Genomic DNA, 27,976 nt, shown 5'->3' on the forward strand with positions numbered 1-27,976 from the left:
GTAGTTTTAAAGATTTAAATCCTTTTCACAAATTATTTAAAATTTCTAATACATGTACACTCGTGGTTAGTAATATTCTCAGAATGCATCCAGGGCGTACTAAGGACACAAACCTGATTAAACCTGCCGGGTTCAATAACACAGGACTGGACACAATGACAAATTTAATAAGCAACGAAGCTTAAACCAGGCTTTGGTTCAACCAAGAATGCCAGATTATATCCAATCCAGAGTGCTTACGACCTCAATCCTTTTTAATCTCCTTACTGTACAGCACCCAAGGTCAGAACACACATGCTGTATTCACGTACGATTACAGATCATAACAACTTCAGTAATGACAAACCATGATGTTATGATGTAGCAAGATGCACTGTAAAAGTTTCCCAGTGTTTGGGTTATCTTGTAAGACCCTGCCTGCAGGGGGAAAAGGACCTCATTAGAATATATATGAATTTTATTATGAAAGCTGAAGAGAAAATGCATTTTGTGGACTCTTGAGAAATCTGATGATCACTGCAGATCACTTCAGGGTTTTTGTCGACATTATTCACACTAAACAGGTGAATCAGACATACACTGTACAGATATCCATAATAGGGGCGATTTTAATTTCATTTCATTTTAAGTCAATTTTGGACTGTTGCATTGTACCTCACAAGATAATTGTACCTTAAGACAAAGATGTATCTCATGGTCAGATTTCTACTTTAGAGTAAAATTGTATTTCAGGGTCAGGCTTGTGCCTCGAGGTCAGACTCATACCTTAGGGTCAGGTTTATTCCTAAAGGCAACCTTATATAGCGGTAGTACCTATTAATAATGAGTACCTTGGGGTCAGGTTATACCTTAAAGTGGGGTTTCAAACATTTGACCATAATATTTGATTTGTTGGTCAGATTTACCTTAAGATGGCACAACCTAACACTAAGGTACTGTAGCATACCTTTGCGTCAGGTTGTACCTGTGAGTCGATTTGTACCTTGGGGTAAATTTCCTCCTAAGGATGAGGATGGGCCTTGGTCATCCTTGTACTTTAGGGTAAAGGTAGTCATGTTTATACCCCAGCATTATGTTTGTAACTGTAAGGGGCAAATTAATTGTACCTTAGGGCAACATTTGTTTTTCGGAGTCAGTTTATGTCTCAGAGTAAATTTGTTTCTCATAAAGATTAACCTTTTGACCCATGCAAACTGCACTTATATATTTTATTTTTGAAAAAAAAATTTGCAAAAGGGGGCAGCATGTAAAACAAATGGACAAAAACTCTCTTACCTTCCATGCACCTTGATGTCAGAGATAGCATAGAAGTATCTGGACAGGTTGCCCTCATCCACCATGGTGGCCCCAGTGGCGGGTCGAAGGAGCCGGATGCGCAGGTCTGTGATGGTAAAGAAGTCTCGCAGGTTCTTCGTGGTGTCCAGCTGGCCATATAATGATGCCATATTATGAAGACGTGGTCCAGCAAACAGGGCAAAGCGGTCCTTGATCTCAAAGCGCACAGTCTTGTCATACTTCCAGACATATCCACGGGAATATTCTTCTGTGCAGATGATGTCCAGCAGAGTGAACTGGGACAGTTCCTGCACCGTCTTCGGCTCCATGGTGAAGGCGTCTAAGCAGTCAGTGGCATAGAACTGGTATGGCTGCCATGTCTTCCCATAGTCCAATGACTTTTCAAGCACCATCTGCTCGGGACGACCAGACTCGAACGTGATGACGATGTCATCTGTCAGCTCGATGGTTTTGTTCCAGGATAGTGTGATGTTCACTGCCAGGGGTTTAGGGTACTTCCTCCATGAACTGGACTGCCAGAAGGTGGTGGGGTTGCGACCCTCGAAGTCAAACATTAGCTCTGGAGGGTGAGCAAGTTCCTCTGTGGACGCGTCACACTCGTTGTTGCACATGTATGGGTTTTCCTAAAACGGGAACAACAAAAAAAGATCAAACAAAAGGCGATATTAGAATTTCTTCCGTCGTTTATTTATATAGCCAGGTACCTAGGGGTTTGGGAAAAAGTCAAATATGGTTGGAAACTCTTTAAAGTTGGTACATGACCTGCACTGTCTCCATGGTAAAGACATGGCCTTGCTCAATAAGATAGCCACTGCTAAGTAGTGAGCAGAACATGAGAGTCAAAGTGGGAGCAATAACAGTGGCATTTGTTTTGTCTTTTATGAGCTTTGACTGAAGTGTGTGTAAATAGACCAAATCCACTGTGCAGCAGACGGTTAAATGCTCCCACAGGTCTGGTGAGAACGCTGTGTAACTACACGGGTAATTCACGCTCTCTGAATTGTGCCCCAGCCATTTGCAGGACGTGGATGAGGAGGAAACGTACAGCCAAACTATCACAAAGTATTTCAGACTTTTATTACGTCTCATCACCTCATGTCTCCTCTCACATTCAGCCAATAAAAATCTTTTTTATGATTATTATTACAAGACTTATTTGACGCCCCCGGGACTGGTGCTGCACACGGGCTACATCACTCGGTGCATATCAAATGGATAAAGAGATAAATAACGAACAGATTCTGGATGATCAGAAGTGGCTAGTGAGGAACAGCATGCGAGGAAACAGCATGCGAAACGATCATTAGGCGCGTGGATAAACCAAAGGTCAGAGAAACAAATTGTAAATAACACGGCGCCCTTCGTTTACCGTTCCTCCTTGATCCAGGTAAGGACACCCACTGGGTAAAATGGAAATCATCTTATGGCTCAAAGGAAACGTTGTCAAAAACGGGTTTGAAACCTGAGAGCGAAAAGACATCAAGACGCGCCGGCCCTGAACGGAGCGCAGAAACAAAGACACCTCGGAGAAGACGCGAGCGTATCGTCTTTGCTCTGAGAAGTAAAAACGTCCTTGTCGCAAATCATTACACCACAATGCTCTGCAACCTCTGGAGCTTGACACCAAGATGATGAGAGGGTACGCGGGAAGTGTGTGCGTGGAGTGCACGGAGTGAAGGGCACTTCAGCAATCACTCATATCAGCTTTTTTAAGAAACACAAGCTCCAATTTATCAAGACAAGAGAGCAGAGTGGCTGAGTTTCTCTGTGTGAGTCCAACACGGAGGATGAAAAGGAAACAAAAAGTGACAGAAAGACGGGAAAAATAGTGCTGGCGTTAATAAGCTCTTGTTTTTTTTTTTTAATCTTGTCGTTTAAAGCAAAGTGATGGAAAAGCACTGTGTGCAAACTTTCTAACGGGCTAAATGTCTGGGTTCTTTTAAATAAATATCTAATAAAAATGAAGCTGAGAGTTAATTAGATATAACCATCTGGTAACTAATAAAATGTCTCACGGCGGAGACACTGAAGCTCTAATAAAATCTGCCTGTTGAGAAATGATGAAAGGCTCGGAATTATCGGACGAAACCCTCTACAAGGTTCCCGTTAGTGCGAGTGGATCAATGGACAGCCATTAGCGTAAATGAGATTGTCACTGGCGGAGTGGAGGTCAGTAATTAGTAGCGACGGTGGTTTTAATGCTAATCTGATGAGCCGTTTGGATTTTCACAGATGAAGCGATTGCAGATAAAGGAAATGACAGAGCTGGATGGATTGGTGCTAATGACGGGATGAGAGGACATCAAGAAAACATGAGAGAGCCGCCAAATGACAAAAAAAAAAAAAAAAAAAACTTCAACACAACACAGGCTCTTCTTATTCACGTATTTCAGTCTAAAAGAAAAAAAAATGAAGAGAGAACATGAGATTTTTAAAAAATGATTGAAAGAGGCAGAATGAGCTAGAGAGGGATGAAGAGCTGGAGAGACAAAAATGGAGAAAAGGAGAGAGCCGGAGAGAGATGGAGAGCTGAAGAGACCTAGACAGAGAGAAGGAGAGCACTAGATAGGGATTAAGAGAGCAAGAAAGGTCAAGAGAGATGGAGAGACCGAGATTGAGAGAAAGAAAGAGATGAAGAGATAAAGACAGAGGATGAGCTTGAGAAAGAGGGTTGTTTTTGACTATTTTCTTGAAGACAAGATGGAAAAAATGAAGATCATCTGAAAGTGATAGAGAGAGATAGAGAGGAAGAGGACGATCGAGAGAAAGATGGAAGAGTAAAAAAGAAACAAGAAGAGAAAAAGAGCGAGAGGGAGACAGAGTGAGAGATGGAGAGACTAAGATAGATTGAGAGAGATGGTCAGCGATGAGGAGACACAAAAACAGGTAAAATGAAAGAGAGAGACATGTGGATAGAGCTGAAAGAGCGACAGAGACAGAGGGAGAGAAGTGAAAAAGAGATGTGTAGGTTATAAACCCTGCCAGCTGCTCTGATCCCAAGCTTGTAGTGCCCATTAGAGGAATTCTGGGTAATTTCCCCTGTGGACTCCGACCATGGCGGCACCATCAATCACATCCTGCTCATTTACACACACACACACACACACACACACACAACCTGACCGATAAACGAACTATTTGGTGTACACGCCTGACCTCTGTGTAGTGAGATATCGGGTTCAGAAACACATTTTCATGTTTTTTTCCTTCTTTCTCTACATTCTTTGCTTTTTTCCGTCTGGATATATGCCCTGATCCTGGCTCTGTTAGCACGGACTCTGAGGCAGGAGTAGCATGCAGTAATCAGAAGATAATCTCAGGTAATGCTCGCTTCATCTCGTTAATGCACAATCACCGTCCTGCGCTGCGTATCACACAAAGAAGAAGTGAAAATGAGAAGAAAATGAAATGTATAAATAAAGAGGAATTAGAAGTCACTGAAGCGTTCTTGTGTGTGTGAACGCTGTTTAACCCTCCTGTAGTGTTGATGAAGACGCTCTGTCATTACTGCTCCAGCTATCTCTCTAATTAACCAGAGGACACTGGAAACTAGAGGACACTGGAAAATAGGGGACAGGGTGAACTAGGGGACACTGGGCATCAAAACGAAAAGAAAACCAGGGAACACTGTACACTAGAGGATATAAGTAGGTGCAATGAACACTAGAGGACACTTATTAGGGGACATTGGCAATTAAAGGGCACTGGAAACCTTCAACCAGTGGAACACTGCCAGGAGACACTGGAACCTGAAGGACATCAAAAAACGACAGGACATCTGAAACTTTCAGGCACTGGAAACTAGAGGACATTGGAAACTTTCAACCAGTGGAAGCCAGGAGACGCTGGAACCTGAAGGACACTGGAAACTAGAAATCACTGGAATGCAAAGAATGCTGAGAACCAGAGGACATCTGAAACTATCTGCCACTGGAAACTAGAGGACATTGTAAAATAGAGGACACTGAAAACTGCTGGACACTGGAAACTACGAGACACCAGAATCTAGAAGACACCGGGAACTAAAAGACAGTGTGAACTTTTATACACGAGAAACTAGAGAACACTGGAAACTAGAGGACATTAGAAACTAGGAGACACTGAAAACTAAAGAACACTGGGAACTAGAAGACATCCAAAACACTCAGACACTGGAAACTGGGAGACATTGGAGACTAGGAGACACTGGAAACTAGAGGGCAATGGAAACGTTTAGATCAGAGAAACTAGAGGACACTGGAAACTAGAGGACATTAGAAACTAGGAGACACTGAAAACTGAACAACACTGGGAACGAGAAGACATCCAAAACACTCAGACACTGAAAACTGGGAGACATTGGAGACTAGGAGACACTGGAAACTAGAGGGCAATGGAAACTTTTAGATTAGAGAAACTAGAGGACACTGGAAACTATGAGACACTGGAAACTATGAGACACTGGAAACTAGAGGGTATGGGAAACTAAAGTGGAAACTACACAAATGAACTTATGGACAACAAAACTTTTTACAACAATCTTAATGTTTATATGTGATTAGATATACTACACACACATTACATATATACTGACCACAGACACACACACACATGCACACACACAGACGAGGATAAGCTGTCCATCAGTGTGGTGTTCTGATGTCCATCACGTGTTTGAGTGAGGCTGTTTGAGGAGATGAAAAATAGATCAATATCAATTTCTGTGAGATGGAATTACTATGCATCAGCTCGAGTGTTCTCCCTGTAAAATCCGCTGTGTAATCGGCTCAGCGCTCACTCACAAGTGTGAAGAACGATTAGCCCCCCCCCCCCTTGCTACATGGTAAAGTGTGTGTGAGGTGTAATCTGTAGAAGAAGTGTATGTGTGTGAGAGAGTGAGATAACAGCTGCTTTTGTAGTTTTACTATATAACAACACTTAATGGCATCAGGGCTATTAATATTCTGGTTATTAGATATGTTGTATTTTCACAAAGCGTACATTATCTTAGCCACTTAGAAGACGAGAGCATGTCTGATAATCTGTGTCTCTCCATCTGTATCATCTCTCTTTCTTTGTCTCCTTCGAGCTACGTGTTCCTCCTGCCAGATGAGCTACCCGCCCTGCAGACCTGCCTGGTCTAGCCTGATGCTCTACTTCTGCTTGGAGCCTCCTTTTACTGGAGAATAACTCCCTAATGATGATAATGAGGAAGATGATAATGAGGACGATGATGATGATGATGGGCCTAAAGTTTGCCATGAGACTTCTGTTGATGATACCACAGGAACATCATAAACATGGCTCTGAATGTTTTACGTGAATAGCCTTAAGCCTGCAATTATGAAAAACACTTTATACTCAAGTCCCAATCATTCCACAGGTGACACTAGAATAACTAGGGGACACTGGACACTGTAGGGCACTGGAAATTAGAGAATGCTGACAATTAGGGGAAACTGGGGTAATAGCAGATGACAATTAAAACTAAAGAACCAGGCTAACTAGGAGAACATTAGTTTGAGGGGAAATGAACACTGCAAATGAGCAGCATGCAAGAAAACTGGAAATGGACCCTGGAAATTTAGGGGACACTGGAATTTAAATGAGTAATGAACACCATGTTTGAGCATAAAGTTGCGCGTAAGTGTACTTGGTCTCAGAGCACCGTAGCCCAAAGGCCATTGATTAATTTCTTGATCGTATCATCTGATCTGAGGTCGTATGTCTTGGACAATAGGGTAAAGAGAAGGAGGAGCTATCTACTGATCACCATCTAATGGTGAGTTTGGTTTGGTGGCTTGGGAGGCCCCTGGACAGACCTGGTAGGGCCAATTACGTAGTTTCAATGAACATCTGGGGGAGGCCCCTGCCCAAGTGGTTTAAAACTCCCACCTTCTATGGATCTTTTCTGGCATCCCTGTGGATGCTGGGGGAATTAAACCAGAATGGTTGATGTTCAAAGCTTCTATTGGTGAATGTGTTTCTATGTGCCTGTAAGCTGTGGTCTCAAGGTCCTGGGTGCCTCAAGGGCTGGTAACTCTAGTCCCACCATAGTGGTCAGAAAAGCCATGCGACTGAAGAAGAAGGCCCTCAGGAATGTTATCTCAGGCACATCTGAAACTAGGGGATATTGAAAACTAAAGGACATTGGACACTTGGGATGGTAGGAACTAGAGGAAATCAGGAGACACTGGAACCTAGAGAAGACATGTGCCTCTGGTTTTAGCTCAGTGAAATTATCAACGCTAAAATGTCCTATACAAATAAAAATAAGTTGAATTAGCTGTTTCATTGTAAGACAGCAGACCACAGTTCCCACCTAAAATTCCAGTGAAAACAATTGTTTGAAAGTTTACGCTCACAAATTTGTTGCCGCAGCATTATGAGTAAGATCTTTGGCCTGTTGTGTTAAAAGGCATTGTGAGTCACAATGCCTTTTAACCAATCAGGCCAAAGATCTTTGTGAATAAGCCAGCGCTTGTCAGTTGGTCCTTGATGTAGAATGTGGCAGTACTGTTCAGTGGGACGGAGTTCTAGAATGAGCCTGTGCTGTTCAGAGTGATAGTGTGTTAAAATGGAGAGCATGGACTGGTCCTAATCAGTGTGTCAGTGTGTTAAAATAGACAGAACGAACTATCACTTGGTTAGTGGGTCAGGGTTCTAGAATGAGTCAGTGCTGCTCAATGTATCAGTGTTGTACATGTAGAATGGACTTAATGGGCACGTACGAGTCAGTGGTGATCAGTAGGTCCTTTTTTTAGAATGTGTCTAAAAAACTGCTCTAGAGTGTTACTTTCTTAGACACCCTCTTATTTGTGTTGTTCAGATCAGTGGTACACTGCAGTAAGCTAAATGAAAGCTTTGACAGAATGTTTGGGCTTGTCCAGGGTTTGGACTGAAATTCAGCTCATTTACGTCATGATACAAGCTTGGCATGACACATCCCTCTCTGGGGAACAACGGTTCTGAATGAGCGAACTTTGTTGCAATATGTCCGTGTGTAAGAGAGAGAGAGAGAGAGAGAGAGAGAGAGAGAGAGAGAGATGCATGAGTGATGGCCACCTGGTGCCAATATTAAAGCTCTAAATGCTTGCTTTTTGTTCATTATTCCTTATTAATCATGCATGTATCTTTAGAACTGGCATTAATTCTCTATATACTGCTTTAATGTGTTCTCCATGTCAGATTATTCAATGAAGATCCTTTAATGGTAGACTCGTAATTAGAACCTCCATACATTGGATGAGAATGAGAGTGGGCAGAGAATCATTTACGGTTAAACTGATTTTACTGTATATTGTGGAGTGTGACAATTCACTTGGTTACAAAACTTATTTAAGCTTCGGTTCTGTTTTAAGGTCTGTTAAGCTCTAAACCAGAGAGATCACTTCCTGTTCTGAATATTTTCCATAAAGAGCAAACTGGTTATTAACTGTAGATGTAGTAAAATGAGACCACAACTTAATGTAAAAAAAAATAAGCAAAAATAACGCTTGAGTTTGAAGTCTGAAAGGTTAAAGCTGCGTCTGTGTTCCAGATCAGAAGCGGCGGATATTAGTTTCTCTCATCGCTTTAATGCAGGACTCATTAAACACTGACAAAAAAAAAAGATCAAAACAAAACACACTCAAAGACTGACCTCCCTCCATTACACTCTCTGCTTGTTCATCTCACTAATTACTATCACAGCTGTGTATACATATATACATACACACACATACAAAAAAGTCTTATAGACATGTGATTCATCCAGGAAGATTTGCCATGACTGCCACTTGTCCCAGATTCTTCATCAGTTCTGCTTAATGACAGAGGAGAACCATCATGTGATTCTTTCTCAAACTGTTCACACAATGTTAGAAGGACACAATTTTACAGAACGGACGAACGATCCACTGATCAGTGTGTTGAGGTTGGAGTGGAAGAACTTCTGTACATAGACCTTAATGAATTTGGAGCTGGAGCCTCTTCGACATCCTGGCATCAGTACCGGAGCTCACCAACACTCGAATTGCCACATACACGCTCAAACATCTAGTGGAAGGTCTTTCCAGTGATGCTTATTAGAAGAGCAAATGGGGAACACTGTAAATCCGTAATGAGATGTTCAACAAGGATGTATGGGTTTGATGGTCAGGTTTGCGTAAAACTTGGGCCAAATAAAGTATTTAAAAACTGTGTTATTCACACCTGTGATCTATTTTTCACAGCAGGACTTAAAGGTATGAGTTGGTGGGAGCCCAGCAGAGTAAACATGTCAGGATGGTGGTTTAAACAGAGGATAAAGATGTCACACACCTTCAGAGACATCATTCAAGTTGGATATCAATGGTCCTCTTCATTCATCTTCCATCACAGCTGTATTCATAATCAGGAATTGGGATATTATTGGCGTGCTAACATTTTTACCGCTCTAATACTGTAGGTCCGGATAATGTCCCCAATAGGTCTCTATTCTGTATGGTCCTGAAGACACCGTCTTATACTACAGTATCTGTGCTTACTGGAAGTAATCGAACGTTTATGACACTAGCTCTACCATTCCTTTTTTATTGTTCATATCTTTGGTTCCCAGTGTCGTTTTCTTGCTCCACCTTGCTAACAAACCACTATTGGTATTGAACTGGGACTGCTACCTCTTAGACCAACAGTGTGGAGTTTTCAGTCGCTCGCAAGGTACAGTATGTGTGGCGAACTTGTAGTGGAGGTCAAATGCAAGGAAACAGTCTTTTGCCGCTTAAATTTTTAAAATATTGTTTCCCTGCCTCGGACTAGCGCTGACCCCTCCTTTGACTAGCGTTTACCCCCCCTGACTAGCACTTACCTACCTCTAAATAGCGTTTATACCCCATCAGACTAGCATTTACCTCCTACTAGTGTTTATCCACCTCTGACTAACATTTACCCACATCTGAATAGCGTTTGTCCACATCTGACTATCATTTACCACCTCTGACTAGCATTTATAGCCTGACTATCATCGACCCACCGCTGACTAGCGTTTATACCCCCTCTGACTAGCATTTACGTACCTCTGACTAGTGTTTATTCACCTCTTCTAACATTTACCCACATCTGAATAGCCTTTGCCCACCTCTGACTAGCATTTACCCCCTCTGACTAGCATTTACCCCCTCTGACTAGCATTTATTGCCTGACTAGCTGGCTAGCATTTATTTCCCTGACCAGCATTTACCCACATCTGACACATCATATAAGCGTTTACCCACCTTCTTATATAAAGTCTGAATACATATCATTTTCCTATTGTCTATAAGTAGTTCCCCAAATTACCCTACCTTGGTAAATGTTTCTTAAACTAAAGTCTGAGAACAACCCATGCTCTGTTCTGCCAGGGGGTTGTTCCATGATAATCATTTATACATCAGCTTATTTTTATATTTTCGTAGTCATTTGTCATTGTGGATGTTTCTCAAATTAGTCAGTTGTCACATTCTCTTTACTGCTCGTCCTGTACAGTCGCTGGAAGCCTAGAGCCTGTCCCAGGGGATTCTGGGTATACCCTGGCCAGAGTGCCAGTCCATTACAGGCCACATGCACTCTCAAGACACTCACAGTAACACCCTACAGGCAATTTTGGAACACCAATTAGGCTACTCTTCGAACTGTGGGAGAAAACGGGGGAGAACATCGGTACTCCACACATACAGATGTGTAACAGGAATCGAACCCTTGACCATGGATGCTCAAGGCCACGATGCTAACCGCTATGCCACCATGTTGCCTACTCTCTTTAAGTTTTTTTTTTTTTAGCCCCACAGTATTTAGAGTCTATGGATGTGAAACCCACTAAATGTTGTATTTTGCTTGGTTGAAACATTCGATCCTTGTGCATCTTGTTGCGTTGTCTCTTTTTCCTTTATAAATCAGGCCTGCAAACGTTAACCAGCAACCAAAACCGCAACCTAACATATGCATAAATTTGTTACATGCCTCTCAATAAACTATTGGGAGACATGTAACATATGACTGTATTTTCATGAATAAGACATTTCTCGGGTAAATAAATCCATCCGTATTCAGTGTGATACATATAGCCAGATATGCATTTGTGTACAGCATACATTCGTGTGAATTTAAACATTCCTCCTCCACAACCTCGACACACACTGCCTCATACATCTGTCCTTTGTTTCTTGTTTGTTTCTGTCAATTCTCTCTCCTCTCCAATGATGTTGTGAAGCTGTTTGTGTTTGTGCAGCAACAGAGAGAATGAAGAATGGAGCTGCTCACATGGTCTTTGGTCTGAGATTCACACCAGTGATTTGATGTGGAGTGAGAAAGACACCACACACACACAAACACACACACACTACTCAAAGATCTCACTTGCACAGTCATGGCTGTCTTCACCTGTCTCTCACTTCTTACCTGCAAAGATGCTCTCGACACTCAACACTCTCACCACACAAAAATAAACCCATGGTACGTTTCGGAGTGTAGCTAGGACAACTAATTAACTCATGTTCCCTCACTCCAAGAACCACATGATCAGAACAGTCTATTATTAGCTTCCTGAGCTGAGTGGTTAGTTTAAACCCATACTGGACCATCAGCCCACATTACCCCTGTCGCACTGCATTGTGGGAATGCAGGGTTCATTAGTCATGCGTATAACTGTCCTTAACACTCTGCTCGAGGCGAGGTACCTTAATGTTCTACATCCTGTACATAACTAAAAAACTGGAGCATGAACAACAACCTATAGAAGATTATATGACACTCTAAATAACTGCTCTGTATAAGAGGACAGGCACATTCTGGACCGTCTACTCACATTTCTGAAAAAAAAAAAAATAGACTCATTCTTAAGAATGATTACTGATTACAATTAATGATTATAACACACTGTCCCAGTAAATAAACGCTTCTAGAAAACCATGCATTTTAACAAGCTGCTCTAGGATGACAACACATTTTACAACAAGCTGCTCTTGAACAGATGTATTATATGACAAGCTGCTCTACAACGACAATAAATTTCACACGAAGCTGCTCTAGGACAACAATGCATTTAACAGCAAGCCGCTCTAGGACGACAAAAAAATTTTTTTTAACAAGCCGCTCTAGGACAACAATGCACTTTTGACAAGCTGCTCTAGGATGATATATTTTTTACAACAAGCTGCTCTAGAAGATCAACACATTTTACGACAAACTACTCGAGGACAATGGTATATTTTAGTCCAAGCTGCTCTATGACAACAGCGCATCTAACATCAAACTGCTCTAGGATAACAGTACATTTTACGAGACGTTGCTCTAGCTACAAGCTGCTGCTCTAGCGACAAGCGGCTGCTCTAGTGACAAGCTGCTCTGGGACATTAACGCAATTTTTTTTCCATGGGCTGCTCTAACACATCAACACATTTTTTTTCGATAGGCTGCTCTAGGACAACGATGCATTTTATGATAAGCTTCTTATATTTAGACTCATTTTATGACAAGCCTCTATACAGTAGATCAACAATGCATTTTATCGCAAGACGTTCTAGAATAATGACACATTTTAACAAAAAGCTGCTCTTGAACAGATGTATTTTATGACAAGCTGCTCTACGACAACAATGGATTTTACAAGAAGCTGCTCTAGGACAACAATGCATTTGACAGCAAGCACAAGGACAACACATTTTTCGAAGACCTGCTCTTGGACAACAATGGATTTTACAACAAGCCGCTCTAGGAAAACAAAAAAAAAAATTTTCAACAAGCCGCTCTAGGACAACAATGCACTTTTGACAAGCTGCTCTAGGCAATACAGTTTTTACGACAAGCTGCTCTAGAAGATCAACACATTTTACGACAAACTACTCGAGGACAATGGTATATTTTACCCCAAGCTGCTCTATGACAACAGCGCATCTAACATCAAACTGCTCTGGGATAACAGTACATTTTACGAGATGTTGCTCTAGGACAACGATGCATTTTACAACAAGCTGCTCTAGGACATCAACGCAAATTTTTTTTTCGATAGGCTGCTCTAAGACAACAATGCATTTTATGACAAGCTGCTTATATTTAGACTCATTTAATGACAAGCCTCTATACAGTAGATCACCAATGCATTTTATTACAAGATGTTCTAGAACAATGACACGTTTTAACAAAAAGCTGCTCTAGATCAACACGTCATAGAATAAGCTTCTCTGGGACAACAACACATTATAGAACTGGGTAGGGCAGTAGTGGCTCAGGGCCGGTAAGGGCTCTGGGGTGGGGCCCTTGAACAAGACCCTTAACCCTCTCTGCTCGCTCCTGGGGGGTCAAATCAAGGCTGACCCACAGAACAATGATCCATTCTACAGCAAAATGTTCTAGGACAACACCACAGTACAACAAACTAGAAAACAAAATCTGACAACGTGAAGTCGTCAGCGATGTCTGTAATTCTGTTTGATACAGAGTGCAGCGATGTGCAGCGGGAGCGTGATGTGATGTGTCAAGACTCACTTTTGGGTTTTTAGTTGAACTTACAGCAGGCAGCTTCTTTAATCTTTTATTTAATTAACATTATTTACCTTCAAACGCTATCTTAACTAACACCGGTCCGCACAAAGACGCCGTGTGTCATGTGTGCAGCTCTTAGCCAATATGAACACACCATACGGCTAGATTCAGGAACATACAGCTATAGATTATTTTGGTGTTTATTTTTAGCTGCCGGCGTGATTTGCAGCGTGTGAAAGATGAATCTGTGTTAACAGCAGCCAGAGGGTTTTAAAGCAAAGTGTGAAACACACACACACACACACACACACATACAAATATAGGTGAGGGAGACTGCCATCTGAGCCCCACTATGCACATTTTACATCACGTCAACACTGTTTAATTAGGGTGCATGGGAAAAGATACAGGCTGTGTTTTTAATTAGTCTGTGCATGCATATGTGTGTGTGTGTGTGTGTGTGTGTGTGTGTCGGGCCAGATGAGCTTAGCACAGACTTAGCGTAGCTCTACCATCTCAAGGCCAGTATGTGTCTCTTGGTGTGTGTGTGTTGTGGAAAGTGTCAGTCTAATCACTGTGTGTGTGTGTGTGTGTGTGTGTGTGTGTGTGTGTGTGTGTGTGTGTGTCAGCGGCAAAACATCCTCAGCTATTCCTCTAGAATACGGACACGGGCTTTTGGGTTCTAAGAGCCGACATGTTCCACACTGATTAAAATCAATATGACTGTAAATGAAGGCATGCCAAGTGTTTCAGTGTGATGGTAGAATTCACTGCCTCACACACACACACACACACACAATTTGAATGAATGTCAGTGTCGTGTCTGCTGGGAATTCTGCCCCTCGCTTTGTCTTTTTCCTTTTCTGTCTTTTTATCACTGAAAGGAAAAAATGTGATTGACAGGAGGCTCTGTGGGGCCAGAGATCGGCCCCCTGGACTCCACACACACACACACACACACACACACACACACACACAAAGAAAGAGAAAGAAAGAAAGTCAAAGAAATGCATAACAAGACAAAAAGGCAGAAAGTCCGCCTGAGATAGATAGATAGATAGATAGATAGATAGATAGATAGATAGATAGATAGATAGATAGATAGAGAGATGAAGCCTGTGTATAGCCCCACCCATTTATAGCCCCACCCATTTATAGCCCCACCCATTTCAGTGCATGGGGAGGGGTGTCACTGTTCTGTAATACAACATGAGGTTTAATACGCTCCGAGGTGCGCTGAAAAATTCTAGAGCGATTGTTCTGCAGGAAGTGGAGTGCACAAGTGTGCATAAGTAAAGTGGAGTGCACAAGTGTGTGACTGTAGGTGGCTACACACAATAGCACACGGTTACACACTCTAGCACACAGTTACACACTCTAATGCATGTAAACTCACTGTAGTACACCATTACACACTCAAGCACACAGTAACACACTGTAGTACACTATTACACACTCTAGTACACTATTACACACTGTAGTACACTATTACACACTGTAGTACACCATTACACACTAGTACACTATTACACACTGTAGTACACTATTACACACTGTAGTACACCATTACACACTCTAGTACATTATTACACACTGTAGTTCACTATTACACACTGTAGTACACTATTACACACTCTAGTACACGGTAACACACTGTAGTACACTATTACACACTCTAGCACATGGTTACACACTCTAGCACACAGTTACACACTCTAATACACATTTACACACTCTAATGCATGTAAACTCACTGTAGTACACTATTACACACTCTAGCACATGGTTACACACTGTAGTACACCATTACACACTCTAGTACACTATTACACACTGTAGTACACTATTACACACTGTAGTACACTATTACACACTGTAGTACACCATTACACACTCTAGCACATGGTTACACACTGTAGTACACCATTACACACTCTAGTACACTATTACACACTGTAGTACACTATTACACACTGTAGTACACCATTACACACTCTAGTACACTATTACACACTGTAGTACACCATTACACACTCTAGTACACCATTACACACTCTAGCACACTATTACACACTGTAGTTCACTATTACACACTGTAGTACACTATTAAACACTCTAGCACACGGTTACACACTGTAGTACACTATTACACACTGTAGCACACCATTACACACTCTAGCACACTATTACACACTGTAGTTCACTATTACACACTGTAGTACACTATTAAACACTCTAGCACACGGTTACACACTGTAGTACACTATTACACACTGTAGCACACCATTACACACTCTAGCACACTATTACACACTGTTGTACACTATTACACACTGTAGTACACTATTACACACTCTAGCACACGGTTACACACTCTAGAACACGGCTACACACTCTAGTACACTATTACACACTCTAGCACACGGTAACACACTGTAGTTCACTATTACACACTGTAGTACACCATTACACACTGTAGTACACCTTTACACACTCTAGTACACTATTACACACTGTAGTACACTATTACACACTGTAGTACACCATTACACACTGTAGTACACTATTACACACTCTAGCACATGGTTACACACTGTAGTACACCATTACACACTCTAGTTCACTATTACACACTCTAGCACACAGTAACACACTGTAGTACACTATTACACACTGTTGTACACTATTACACACTGTAGTACACTATTACACACTCTAGTTCACTATTACACTCTGTAGTACACCATTACACACTCTAGCACACTATTACACACTGTAGTACACCATTACACACTCTAGTTCACTATTACACTCTGTAGTACACCATTACACACTCTAGCACACTATTACACACTGTAGTACACCATTACACACTCTAGTTCACTATTACACACTCTAGCACACGGTTACACACTCTAGTACACCATTACACACTGTAGTACACCATTACACACTCTAGCACACGGTTACACACTCTAGTACACTATTACACTTTAGAACACGGTTACACTTTCTAGAACAGTTACACACTCTAGTACACTAGATACACTGATACACTCTAACTCACCACAACAACCTCTAATATGCTCTAACACACTATAATTAGATTAGATTGGATTACATTACATTCTATTGTCATTGTGTACAGCCAAAAAGCAGTTAGCATCTAACCAGAAGTGCAAACGTGGCTTATTTACACTAAATAAATACAATGTTTTATACAAATAAAGGATAGATTTGGTAATAAAGTTATTGTGTATATATAGTGATATAGTAATGTACGGTATAACTGTGCAACATTGTGCATGCCACACTCTCATACACTCTAACACACTCTCATACACTCTAACACACTCTCATACACTCCAACACACTCTCATACACTCCAACACACTCTCATACACTCTAACACACTCTCATACACTCCAACACACTCTCATACACTCTAGCACACTCTCATACACTCTAACACACTCTCATACACTCCAACACACTCTCATACACTCTAACACACTCTCATACACTCTAACACAATTTCAAACACTTTAACACACTCTCATTCACTCTCATACACTCTAACACACTCTCATACACTCTAACACACTCTCATACACTCTCATACACTCTAACACACTCTCATACACTCTAACACACTCTCATACACTCTAACACACTCTCATACACTCTAACACACTGTCATACACACTAACACACTCTCATACACTCTTATACACTCTAACGCACTCTCATACACTTTAACACACTCTCATACACTCTAACACACTCTCATACACTCTCATACACTCTAACACACTCTCATACACTCTAACAAACTCTCATACACTCTCATACACAATCTCATACACTCTCATACACTCTAACGCACTCTCATACACTCTAACACACTCTCATACACTCTCATACACTCTAACACACTCTAACACACTCTCATACACTCTCATACACTCTAACACACTCTCATACACTCTCATACACTCTAACACACTCTCATACACTCTAACACACTCTCATACACTCTAACACACTGTCATACACACTAACACACTCTCATACACTCTTATACACTCTAACGCACTCTCATACACTTTAACACACTCTCATACACTCTAACACACTCTCATACACTCTCATACACTCTAACACACTCTCATACACTCTAACAAACTCTCATACACTCTCATACACAATCTCATACACAATCTCATACACTCTCATACACTCTAACGCACTCTCATACACTCTAACACACTCTAACACACTCTCATACACTCTCATACACTCTAACACACTCTTATACACTCTCATACACACTCTCATACACTCTCATACACTCTAACGCACTCTCATACACTCTAACACACTCTCATACTCTCTAATACACTCCCATACTCTAACACACTCTCATACACTCTAATACTCTAACACACTCTTATACAATCTAATACTCTAACACACTCTAACAAACTCTAATACACTCTAATACTCTAACACACTCTAACTCCCTCCAACACCGTCTTACTCACTGTAACACAGAAACTCGTCACGAGAGACTTTATAAAAGCATTTAAAGTTTTCTTTTCTTTTCAGAAAGATTGTCACAAATCAATCACTGCTCATAATGCCTGAGCGTCAGTCATCTGTCCCCTCGCTCTTGTCACCGCTTCAGGTTTGTTGTTATTTTCTCTCTCTCCCTCTTGCATTTCCCCTCCCACCTTCCCGCCCTCATCTTCCGCTGTGTTTGTGTTTATTGTCACTCCATTTCTCCGTTCTGTTATTCTCTCTGTACTTTTTTTCTGCCTGTTTTTTCCCCATAGCTCCAGCCTGACACCGCTCTCAGTCTGAGATCGATGCGGCTGACAGCATTGTGAGTTTCACAGCCGTCGGCTTCCGGCCACCTTCGCTGATAGATTTCTCTTTTCTCTCTCTCTCCATCTCCGCGAGCTCGTCTCTCTATCTCTCTCCTTCTCTTTATCTCTGCAGGTCTCTCTACCTATCTTTCTCTACCTCTGTGTGCCACTCTGTCTCTCTTCCCATCTCTTTGTCTCTCGTGTTTCTTTGTGTCTCTATAAGTGAGAGAAAAAGACACACACACACACACACACACACACACACACCCACACCCACAGCTGTTTTGCTCTGCATTGCTATCCATCTCCCAGCACTGTCCTAGATTCTGCCTAAAACGGCATAACCACAACACACACACACACACAAACACACACACACACACCATCCTGGCACCTCACTTAAACACCTCAGGTACCAAGCCCTTTTTTATTTCATTATTTATTTAACTTTTTCTTGTTAATATTTATTTTAAAGAAGTGAGTTTTTTAAACTGAGAAAAACCCATTTAAAGGAAACTCTGATGGCCAAATATTTATACACACCAGTTTGTCCTCAGTGTCTGTCTCACACCTGATATTGTCTCCATCACGCCAGTCCTCTGTGTCATGGGTGTTATTATCACTTCTGCGCTCAGACAAAACAGACGTATGGGTGAGGACAGACCCGGGGCGGAATGGTGGAGGCTGGGGTCAAGAGTGCAAGAGTGTGAAAGAGTAAAGTGAGTGGACGAGTGTGTGAGAGTAGGGCAGAGTGCACAAGTGGATGCAGAGTGGATGAGTGTGTGAGAGTAACTGTAGAGGATGAGTGTGCGGGAGCAAGGCAGAGTGCACAAGAGGAGGCAGAGTAAACGAGTGTGTGAGAAAAGACAGAATGTTTGAGTGTTAAAAAAAGCATCAGAATAGACAAGAATGTTAGAGTAGGCAGAGTGGACAAGTGTGTAAGAGTAATGACAGAGAATACGTGTGCAACAGTAGTGGTCGAGTGCGTGGCACTAGGAGGAGTGGACGAGTTTTTGAGACTAGGAGGAGTGGACTAGTTTGTGGCACTAGAAGGAGTGGACAAGTGTTTGGAACTAGAAGGAGTGGACGAGTGTTTGGAACTAGGAGGAGTGGACGAGTGTTTGGAACTAGGAGGAGTGGACAAGTGTTTGGAACTAGGAGGAGTGGACGAGTGTTTGGAACTAGGAGGAGTGGACAAGTGTTTGGAACTAGGAGGAGTGGACGAGTGTTTGGAACTAGGAGGAGTGGACAAGTGTTTGGAACTAGAAGGAGTGGACGAGTGTTTGGAACTAGGAGGAGTGGACGAGTGTTTGGAACTAGGAGGAGTGGACGAGTGTTTGGAACTAAGAGGAGTGAAGGAGTGCGTGGGACTAGAAGTGGACGAGTTTGTGGAACTAGGACGAGTGGATGAGTTTGTGGGACTAGAAGAAGTGGACAAGTGTGTGGGACTAGGAGGAGTGGACGAGTTTTTGACACTAGGAGTGAACGAGTGTTTAGGACAAGATTAGGCAGAAGGGATTATTGTGTGGGACTAAGATAAGTGGACTAATGTGTGGGACTAGGCAGAAGGGATGAGTGTGTAGGACTAAAATAAGTAGACAAGTGCATGGGACTAGGAGGTGTGTAAGGAATAGTGTGTAGTGAACAAAAGGAGGCAAAAGGGGATGAGTGCGAAAGTAGGTGGGGTGTGCAAGTGTGTAAGAGTAGGTGGAGTGAAGGAGTGTATGAGAGTGGGTGAAGTTAACGCGTGTGTGTGAAAAAAGTCACCATGTGTGAGTATAGGCGGAGTCGCCACTTGTGCGAGAGTAAGTGTGAGAGTAGACAGAGAAAACGAGTGTGTGAAAATGATTGAAGGGGATGTGTGTGTGACAGAGTAATTATAAAGGATAAGTGTGTAAGAGTGCACGAGTGAAGACAGAGTGGACAACTGTGCGAAAGCAAGCAGAGTGGACGAGTGTGAGAGTAGGCAGAGTGGCCCTGGTGTGCGAGAGTAGGAGGAGAGGAAGAGTGTGCGAGAGTGGGCGGAGTGGACCAGCGTCCTTTCTTTTTTTTTCACTCTTCTCCATCTGTCTCCTGATCCGACTGCCTCTCTTCTCCCCACTTTCTCTATAATGTTGTCGGGTTGTTTTTCTTTCTTATTCTCTCTCCGTTTGTCCACCTCTCGCTCTCTCTCTCTCTCTCTCTCGCTCTCTCTCAGTAAAAAGGGGTGAGAGTTCTGACCTTTGACCTCTGACAGAGCGCTAAGTAGGAAGTGAAATTCCAGAACGTTCCGCTCTGCAGCAGTGATCCTGCCGGCACATTCAGCTTCAAACGGTGGCAGCTAAGCGTCGGGCCTTTAGAGATTTACACTGATCTTCTGATAGTCCCTTTAACTCTCTCTCTCTCACACACACACACACACACACACACACACACATAGAGCAAAGGAAACTGAAGTTATTGATTCGGCATCTCATTAGCGCTGTGTGTGATTGAAGTGTTTTCACTACGCATGCTGAATGCCAATAGCGATCACACACACACACACACACACACACACACACACACACACACACACACACAAGATTAATGTCGATTTAAATGAGAAAATGAAATTCTAAATCACTAGTGTATGTGTGTGTGTGTGTGTGTGTGTGTGTGTATGTGTGTCTGTGTGTGTGTGTGGGGGGGGGGGGGGGGGACTCGTTAGGGCTTTATCATGTCCTAAACACTAATACACACACACACACACAAAACTATTTCCTATTCACTATGACCAAGTCAGTCCTGAGATGGTCAGTGTGTACCGTTTCCATGGTGATTTTTCATCTTACTTTCATGCCATATTTGGATGTTATTGGTTTCTTATGTAAATGTGGGAGGAGTTATGCAAAACCTATAAGTGACTAGCCACACCCCACACAGGAAGCACTTATAATAAAAGGCTAAACAATAATGTGACGTATAAGTGACTAGCCACCCCCTCTGCTGAAAGCCACGCCCCTACAGGAAGCACGTATAATAAAGGACTAAACAATTATGTCACCTAAAAAGTGATTAAGCATGCTCACTACAGAAAGCCACGCCCTCTTTATGAAGCAGTTGTAATTTAAATAATAAAAATAAATAAATAATCATGGGACCTATTAGTAACTAGCCACAGGAAGTTTTACAGGAAGCTACAGGAAGCCACGCCCCCTACATAAAGCACTTACAGTAAAGGACTACACAATCATATGACCTATAAGTGACTAGCCACACCCCTACAACCAGCACTTGTAATATAGGGCTAAACAATCATGTGACCTATTAGTGACTAGCCACACCCCCTACATGAAGCCACGCCCCCTACAGAAGGCCCACCCAATCAAACAACAACAATGAATTCTGAAGTCAGTAAGGGAGGATTTAAGCACACTGACTGCTATCAGAGCCTCTCACCTTTTCTTCCACACACTGGAGTTCACCTTGGGAACACGAGTGTGTGTGTGTGTGTGTGCGTGTGTGTAAGTAATAGAAAAAAATCTCCCAGGTATGGTAGCAATAAATGAAGAAAAAGAAGTAAAGAGAGAGGAAAAAGAGAGAGACAGAAAGAGAGAGACAGAAAAAGAGACATAAAGAAAAAGAGAGACAGAGAAAGAGAGAGAGAGACAGGGAGGGAAGAAGAGCAATCACTTCACACACTGAATACCAATCAGTCCGGTTTCCTCTACCGCTTGTTTTCCCGCTCTGTTCTTCTCTCTCAGTCTCTAAATCTTTGACATTTATCCAGTCATGTTGGGTCACTGTGCGACGAGACGTGTCTCGGTTCCAGAGACGTGACCTTTGACCTCCGTTAACTGCCTGTCAAATTTCCTCTCCTGTGTTCGCTGAGAGGACTCAAATTCACCTGTCTTGTTCCTACACTTCCCACAATGCAATGTGATGACTTAAAACACTGCACATCCTAAATCACATAAAATCTAAAATGACTGTTTAGATAGATAGATAGATAGATAGATAGATAGAGAGATAGATAGATAGATAGATAGATAGATAGATAGATAGATAGATAATGGGTAAATGGAGAAAGAGATGGCTAAACGGACAAAAAGATAGATGGAAATAAAGTCAGACAGATGGACAGAGGACCTATATACAGACAAGCAGACAGACAGACAGAAGGTTGGAGAGACACAGTTAAACAAACAGATAGATTGATAGACAAATATATACATAGTTAGATAGAGAGACATTATATAACATTTATAAAAACAGATGGATGGACAGACAAACAGAGAAAACAGTTAAATAAACAGATAGATAGATAGATAGATAGATAGATAGATAGATAGATAGATAGATAGATAGATAGATAGATAGACACAGACAGACAGACAGACAGACAGATAGATAGATAGATAGATAGATAGATAGATAGATATGCAGACAGACAGATAAACAAAGTTAAATAAGCAGACAGACAGACAATCAGACAGACAGACAGACAGTGATGTGTCTCCACACCAGTATATAACAGAGCCCTGATTTCTCAGCGGCATATAAACAGATTAAATGCAAATGCGCGCAGGAGCCTGTGGCGCTCGTCCTCGTCCTCGAACCCACACATCACCACGAACACACACACAAACACACTACAAACTCCTACAGCACAAAAGCGCAAGGACTCGCCATCTGTTACACCAAACGTGTTTGGACGACTGTTGCATTCCTCAAACATGGGAATTGATTACAAACGGGCGAGAGGATCATCAGCACTGAGGCGTCCACGTGAGCGTGACTCAGGAGTACAGACACACGCGTTCCTGAGGCCCGGCACACACTACAGCCAGGGTACAGTCACACTCGGACACCCAGAGACAGCGGGGACACGGGAAAGATCAGATACACGTGTACAGTAATGAACATAACCACAAGATAATCATTTAGCATTCTTTGTGCTGAAACTATTTTGCTTTGCTGATTTTAATCGTCATGAAGCCAAAGTTGTTTTTTTCCATATGTATTTTATTAATTACTCGCAGTGATTTTAATTCCTTTCATAATGAAACATATTTGTAATTCTTTTAAAATTGTATTATTTAACATGTTTCCTCACTTGAGTTTAGACCCAGGGTCAGTTCACATTTTTTTTATCGCTGTAATCATACCTTGATGCTTTGCTAAAATTAAACAGTAATATTTTGGTTGAATTCTGGAATCTGATTGGTCGGAAGCTGGGCGTTGTTTTTGATTATAGTTCTGTCTTAACAGGTTTATATTTATGTGATCATTTTATTATGATACAGTTTCTATATTTAAACAGCATATCTTGAAGATATTACACTATATGGGCAAAAGTTTGTGCACCCCTGGCCATCACACCCATACTGTAATTCATGTTCAGTTCACTCTCATTATCCTGTACAGCATCACAAGAGGCCTGGAGAGAAAAACTGCCAGCGTCAGCCAAGTCCAAGGTCATCTCCATGGTCATATGTGACTCTTTTCCAAACAGCGTTTATAGTAAACAAATGCCAAAAACTCATTCCAGCATGATAACAGTGCACAAAGCGAGCCCTGTGAAGAAATTAGTGATGGGAAGTTTGAATCATTTAAGTGACTCGGTTCTTTGAATCTCATTCATTAAAATAAACAAATCTTTTTTAGAGTCATTTAGTTCGTTTTGTTCTTTTGATCAGAAATAAAATAAAACGTAACATTTTCAATAAACAGACCCCCAACACGTCTACATACACAAATTATAATAGATATAATATTTCCAGTAATGAAAGTATAACAATGCAGCTAAGGACATATTATAATAAACAGAATGAGTAGCTCACCTCTTATATCTTCTAGTCTGAGTCGTTTGTTCTTCTAAATCTATTGCACCGTATAACGTCTATGGGAGTCACGTGACAAAAGAAAGAACGATTGGGACTAAAAGACTCAAAAGTAACTACACATTTCTGTTTCTTGTACATAACCTCCGGAGGTTTTGCGATGCTCTGCGCATGCAGGAATGAACGAGTTACTCTCTGAGACTAGTCGGTTTTCTGAGTCACGTTAAAGACTCGTTCAAAAAACTAATTGTTCATGAACGACCCATCAATAGAATACATACAGCGTTTCCTGCACAGAGCCCTGTCTGAACTCATCCCTGCTGAACATCTTTAATATCAACTTCAACAGGAACCTTGTCGACATCTTGACATCACAACCTGAACTGCTCACCTCTCCAAAGAGTGGAGCTCATTATATCCGCAAATAATGTGATGTTCAACGAAGACAATGGAAGTGTGATGATCAGGGGTGTACAAACTTAAACAGCCATTATCAAATCTGAGTACAAACAAACTTTTCAGAACGGAACGATCATTAAGCAGGCCGTGAAGCCAGATGCAGAAATCTGAAACACGTCGGGGCTGCGTTTGAGAATTCCTGCCAATCAGATAGAGGAGCCACGGCGCAGGTTTTATTTTCCACGGGCTCCGCCGTGACAGCTGCTAAACTGTTAATCAGGTTAATCTAGCATGAAAATACTGCCAAGGGCTCTTCTGTATACAATAAAGGTAAAAGCACCGACGTGGCCCGATAAAGTGTCACAGATATTTATGTTTTCTGACTGCCTTTGATAGTAATTGTGTGTCTAGACGCCGTTTTTCTCAAGAGCTTGTGGTAGGGAATCAAAACACGGGCTCCCCCTGGGGCAGAACGCTTCTGAGCTTAACACGCGGCATCTGCATGAAATGATTAAAGCACTTTCCGAGGGGGATTTGAGCGCTGGTTAATAAAGGAGTGTCAGCGTGAATCTCGATGAATACGAATGCACTGATGGAACGGGAAGCGGAGCACGTGATGGAAGAGTTATACAGAGTGCCGTTCGGTTAACGAGACACACTATCTACAGTAGTTCTCTCTTACTCAGAAGTGAGTTATGTCCGTAAAGTGAGAGTTTAACATTTACATAAACCTCGCTACAGACTTACACACTGCTCACAAGACGGAGCAGAGACATTGCTTATCTTGAAATCGCTTATCACGGAACTTAATCTTTTGGCTTGGCCAGTTTCTTCAAAACTATGGACACCTTTATTTAAATAAAATCCTTTAAATTTAGTTATTTTTGTCATTTTTATTCAAATTTGCAGTGGCTTAGGGGTTAGCACTGTCATCTCGCACCTCCAGGCGATTGGGTGCGATTCCCGCCTCGGGTTCTGTGTGCATGGAGTTTGCATGTTCTTCCCGTGCTTGGGGGGTTTCCTCCGGGTACTCCGGTTTCCTCCAACAGTTCAAAGACATGCAGATTAGGTTTACTGGCGTTACCAAATTGCCTGTAGTGGATAAATGACTGCGTGTGTGTGTTGCACTGGACTGGCACCCTGTCCAGGGTGTACCCCAGCGCATATTGGGGATATTGTCTTAATTTCTCAAGGCTTAATTTTATTGTGAGTGCTAATCATCATAGAAATGGTATATTACTGTATATACACATATTGTGCTATTTTATCATTTGTTAAGTAATGAGTATTCAAGTCAGTTTGTAAAATGAAACCAGGTATTAATGCAACAATCACAACATGGACAATTTATGCAACAATACACTAGATTTGTTTCCACACACGCCATATTCTTAATACGTACTGTATATACACATTAAAACCATTAACATTAAACCCCCCGAGGTTTTGGGTTCCCCTGGTGCCACTGAGCTGGCTATGGCCCCCAATGGGCGTGGCCCTGCCAGGCATCTGGGAATGTGCTGTGGTGGCCGGCACCATAACGTTGGCAGCAGATCATTTGGGTGCTGTGGTTTGTGGGATGTGGCCTCCGTGGATTAGACTTATTTGTCCGGCGGATCACATGAGTACTCAGATTGGAACCTGGGGAGTTTGGAGGCCGGCTCAGTCGCCTTGGGCTCTTCGCCTGCTGCCTGATTTTTCGATAATTTGTGCTGCATCAGCATTTCTGTGGGATCTGGTTTAAAGGCTGGCATAGATGAACCTTGGATGCCCATGATCCTGTCCATAATTTTGTGGCGTATTACAAAGCTACAAAAATATCTAGCATCTAAATTCCAAATCCCTCTGCAACACTAGATCAAGGGCACTACTTAGTGTGTGAATTGTGGATTGTTCACACTACTGAGCACAAGCTTTCCATTTTACACTATTTGAGATTAAACCACCGAACCCAGACGTTAATAGAGCTGAAATTCTAAGCGGGATTAAGTGGAAATATAGAGAAAAATATATTACGTGTACAGGACTGTCCACCACCTCAATGGTTTATTCTAATCACCTTTTAAAACTACTTTCACCCATGTTAATTACACTAACTGTCGTTCGCCAGCTCTGCCAGTCGCGATTACTTAGTTCCACCAGTTACTGAAGGATATGTGTGTGTGTGGAACTGGTTAAATAATAATAATAAAAAAAATTTAATCTGTGTATAATAAATGGTGTTTGTGGAACTGTATTACAGGTTCTTTATACTGTAAATTTAAAATTATATTCTACTTTTTTAAATTATTTATTTATGTATTTATTTATCACCTTTTTTCTTTTTGTATTTCCCTTTTACTGTAATTTTATTGTTCTCCTTGTTGACAATAAACATTTTGAATCTTGAATCTTGATATCATACTTGAGGTCGTGCTGTTGTACTGAATATCAGCACAGCTGTGATATCTGTGAACACAATAATACATTGTAAAGCAAAAATCCATTATTTTTGGTCAGTATTTTCTATCCCTGAATATTTTTTGGCTCATGTATTGGCAGCTATCTAAAATAAAATTACAATAATTTTAAAATATTATACATTTATTAACAAATTTATTAATTAAAATATAACTAACGAACTAACTAAATAAATAAAAACTGGTGGTCTCTTCTACTCAAGAAGAGCATGACAACTTTGGAGACGTGATTTTAAAAAATCTGAATGTCGAGGCTAGAAAACGCATGTAACCTGACACTGAACACACATCACTTTCCCAGCATACATAATAATGTTTCAGGATTTAAGTTGCTAAATAAGGCCTTTTCTCTCTCTCTCTTTCTCTCTGGGTTTCTCGCTGCTTCTCCATCTCTCAGTGAGCTCTTCAGTGTGTATAATGACCTCGGAGCCATAAGCGTTTAATCATCCTGTCGGCTGCGCTCTCTCAGGCACCAGTGACAGGAGGAGAACCCTGAATTCACCACCAGCATGGTGTGTGTGTGTGTGTGTGTTTTTTTTATTATAATTATTCCATGTCTTATCAGAAAAAAAATTGTCAATTTAAATTTCTTAACCAAGATCCCATCATTCCTCCAAACCAAACCAAACCAAATGTCCACCACATGTGTCTGAGAACTAAATACTGCTTAACCCCACTGCTATTGATTTTACGC

At 41.6% G+C, this 27,976-nt stretch overlaps 1 protein-coding gene across 4 annotated transcripts in view; it reads right to left on the reverse strand.

The window, feature by feature from the left end:
- The window catches only part of ntng1a (netrin g1a), a 150,580-nt gene that overhangs the window by 75,219 nt on the left and 47,385 nt on the right, over window positions 1-27,976 (reverse strand). For all 4 annotated transcript variants that reach the window (XM_053494222.1, XM_053494221.1, XM_053494220.1 and 1 more), the window contains exon 3: window positions 1,276-1,919. In XM_053494222.1, coding sequence (XP_053350197.1) covers window positions 1,276-1,919 — 644 coding nt within the window. The remainder of the gene's footprint in view (window positions 1-1,275; window positions 1,920-27,976) is intronic.

Source organism: Clarias gariepinus, chromosome 4, assembly GCF_024256425.1.
Source record: "Clarias gariepinus isolate MV-2021 ecotype Netherlands chromosome 4, CGAR_prim_01v2, whole genome shotgun sequence".
Lineage (NCBI taxonomy): Eukaryota > Metazoa > Chordata > Actinopteri > Siluriformes > Clariidae > Clarias > Clarias gariepinus.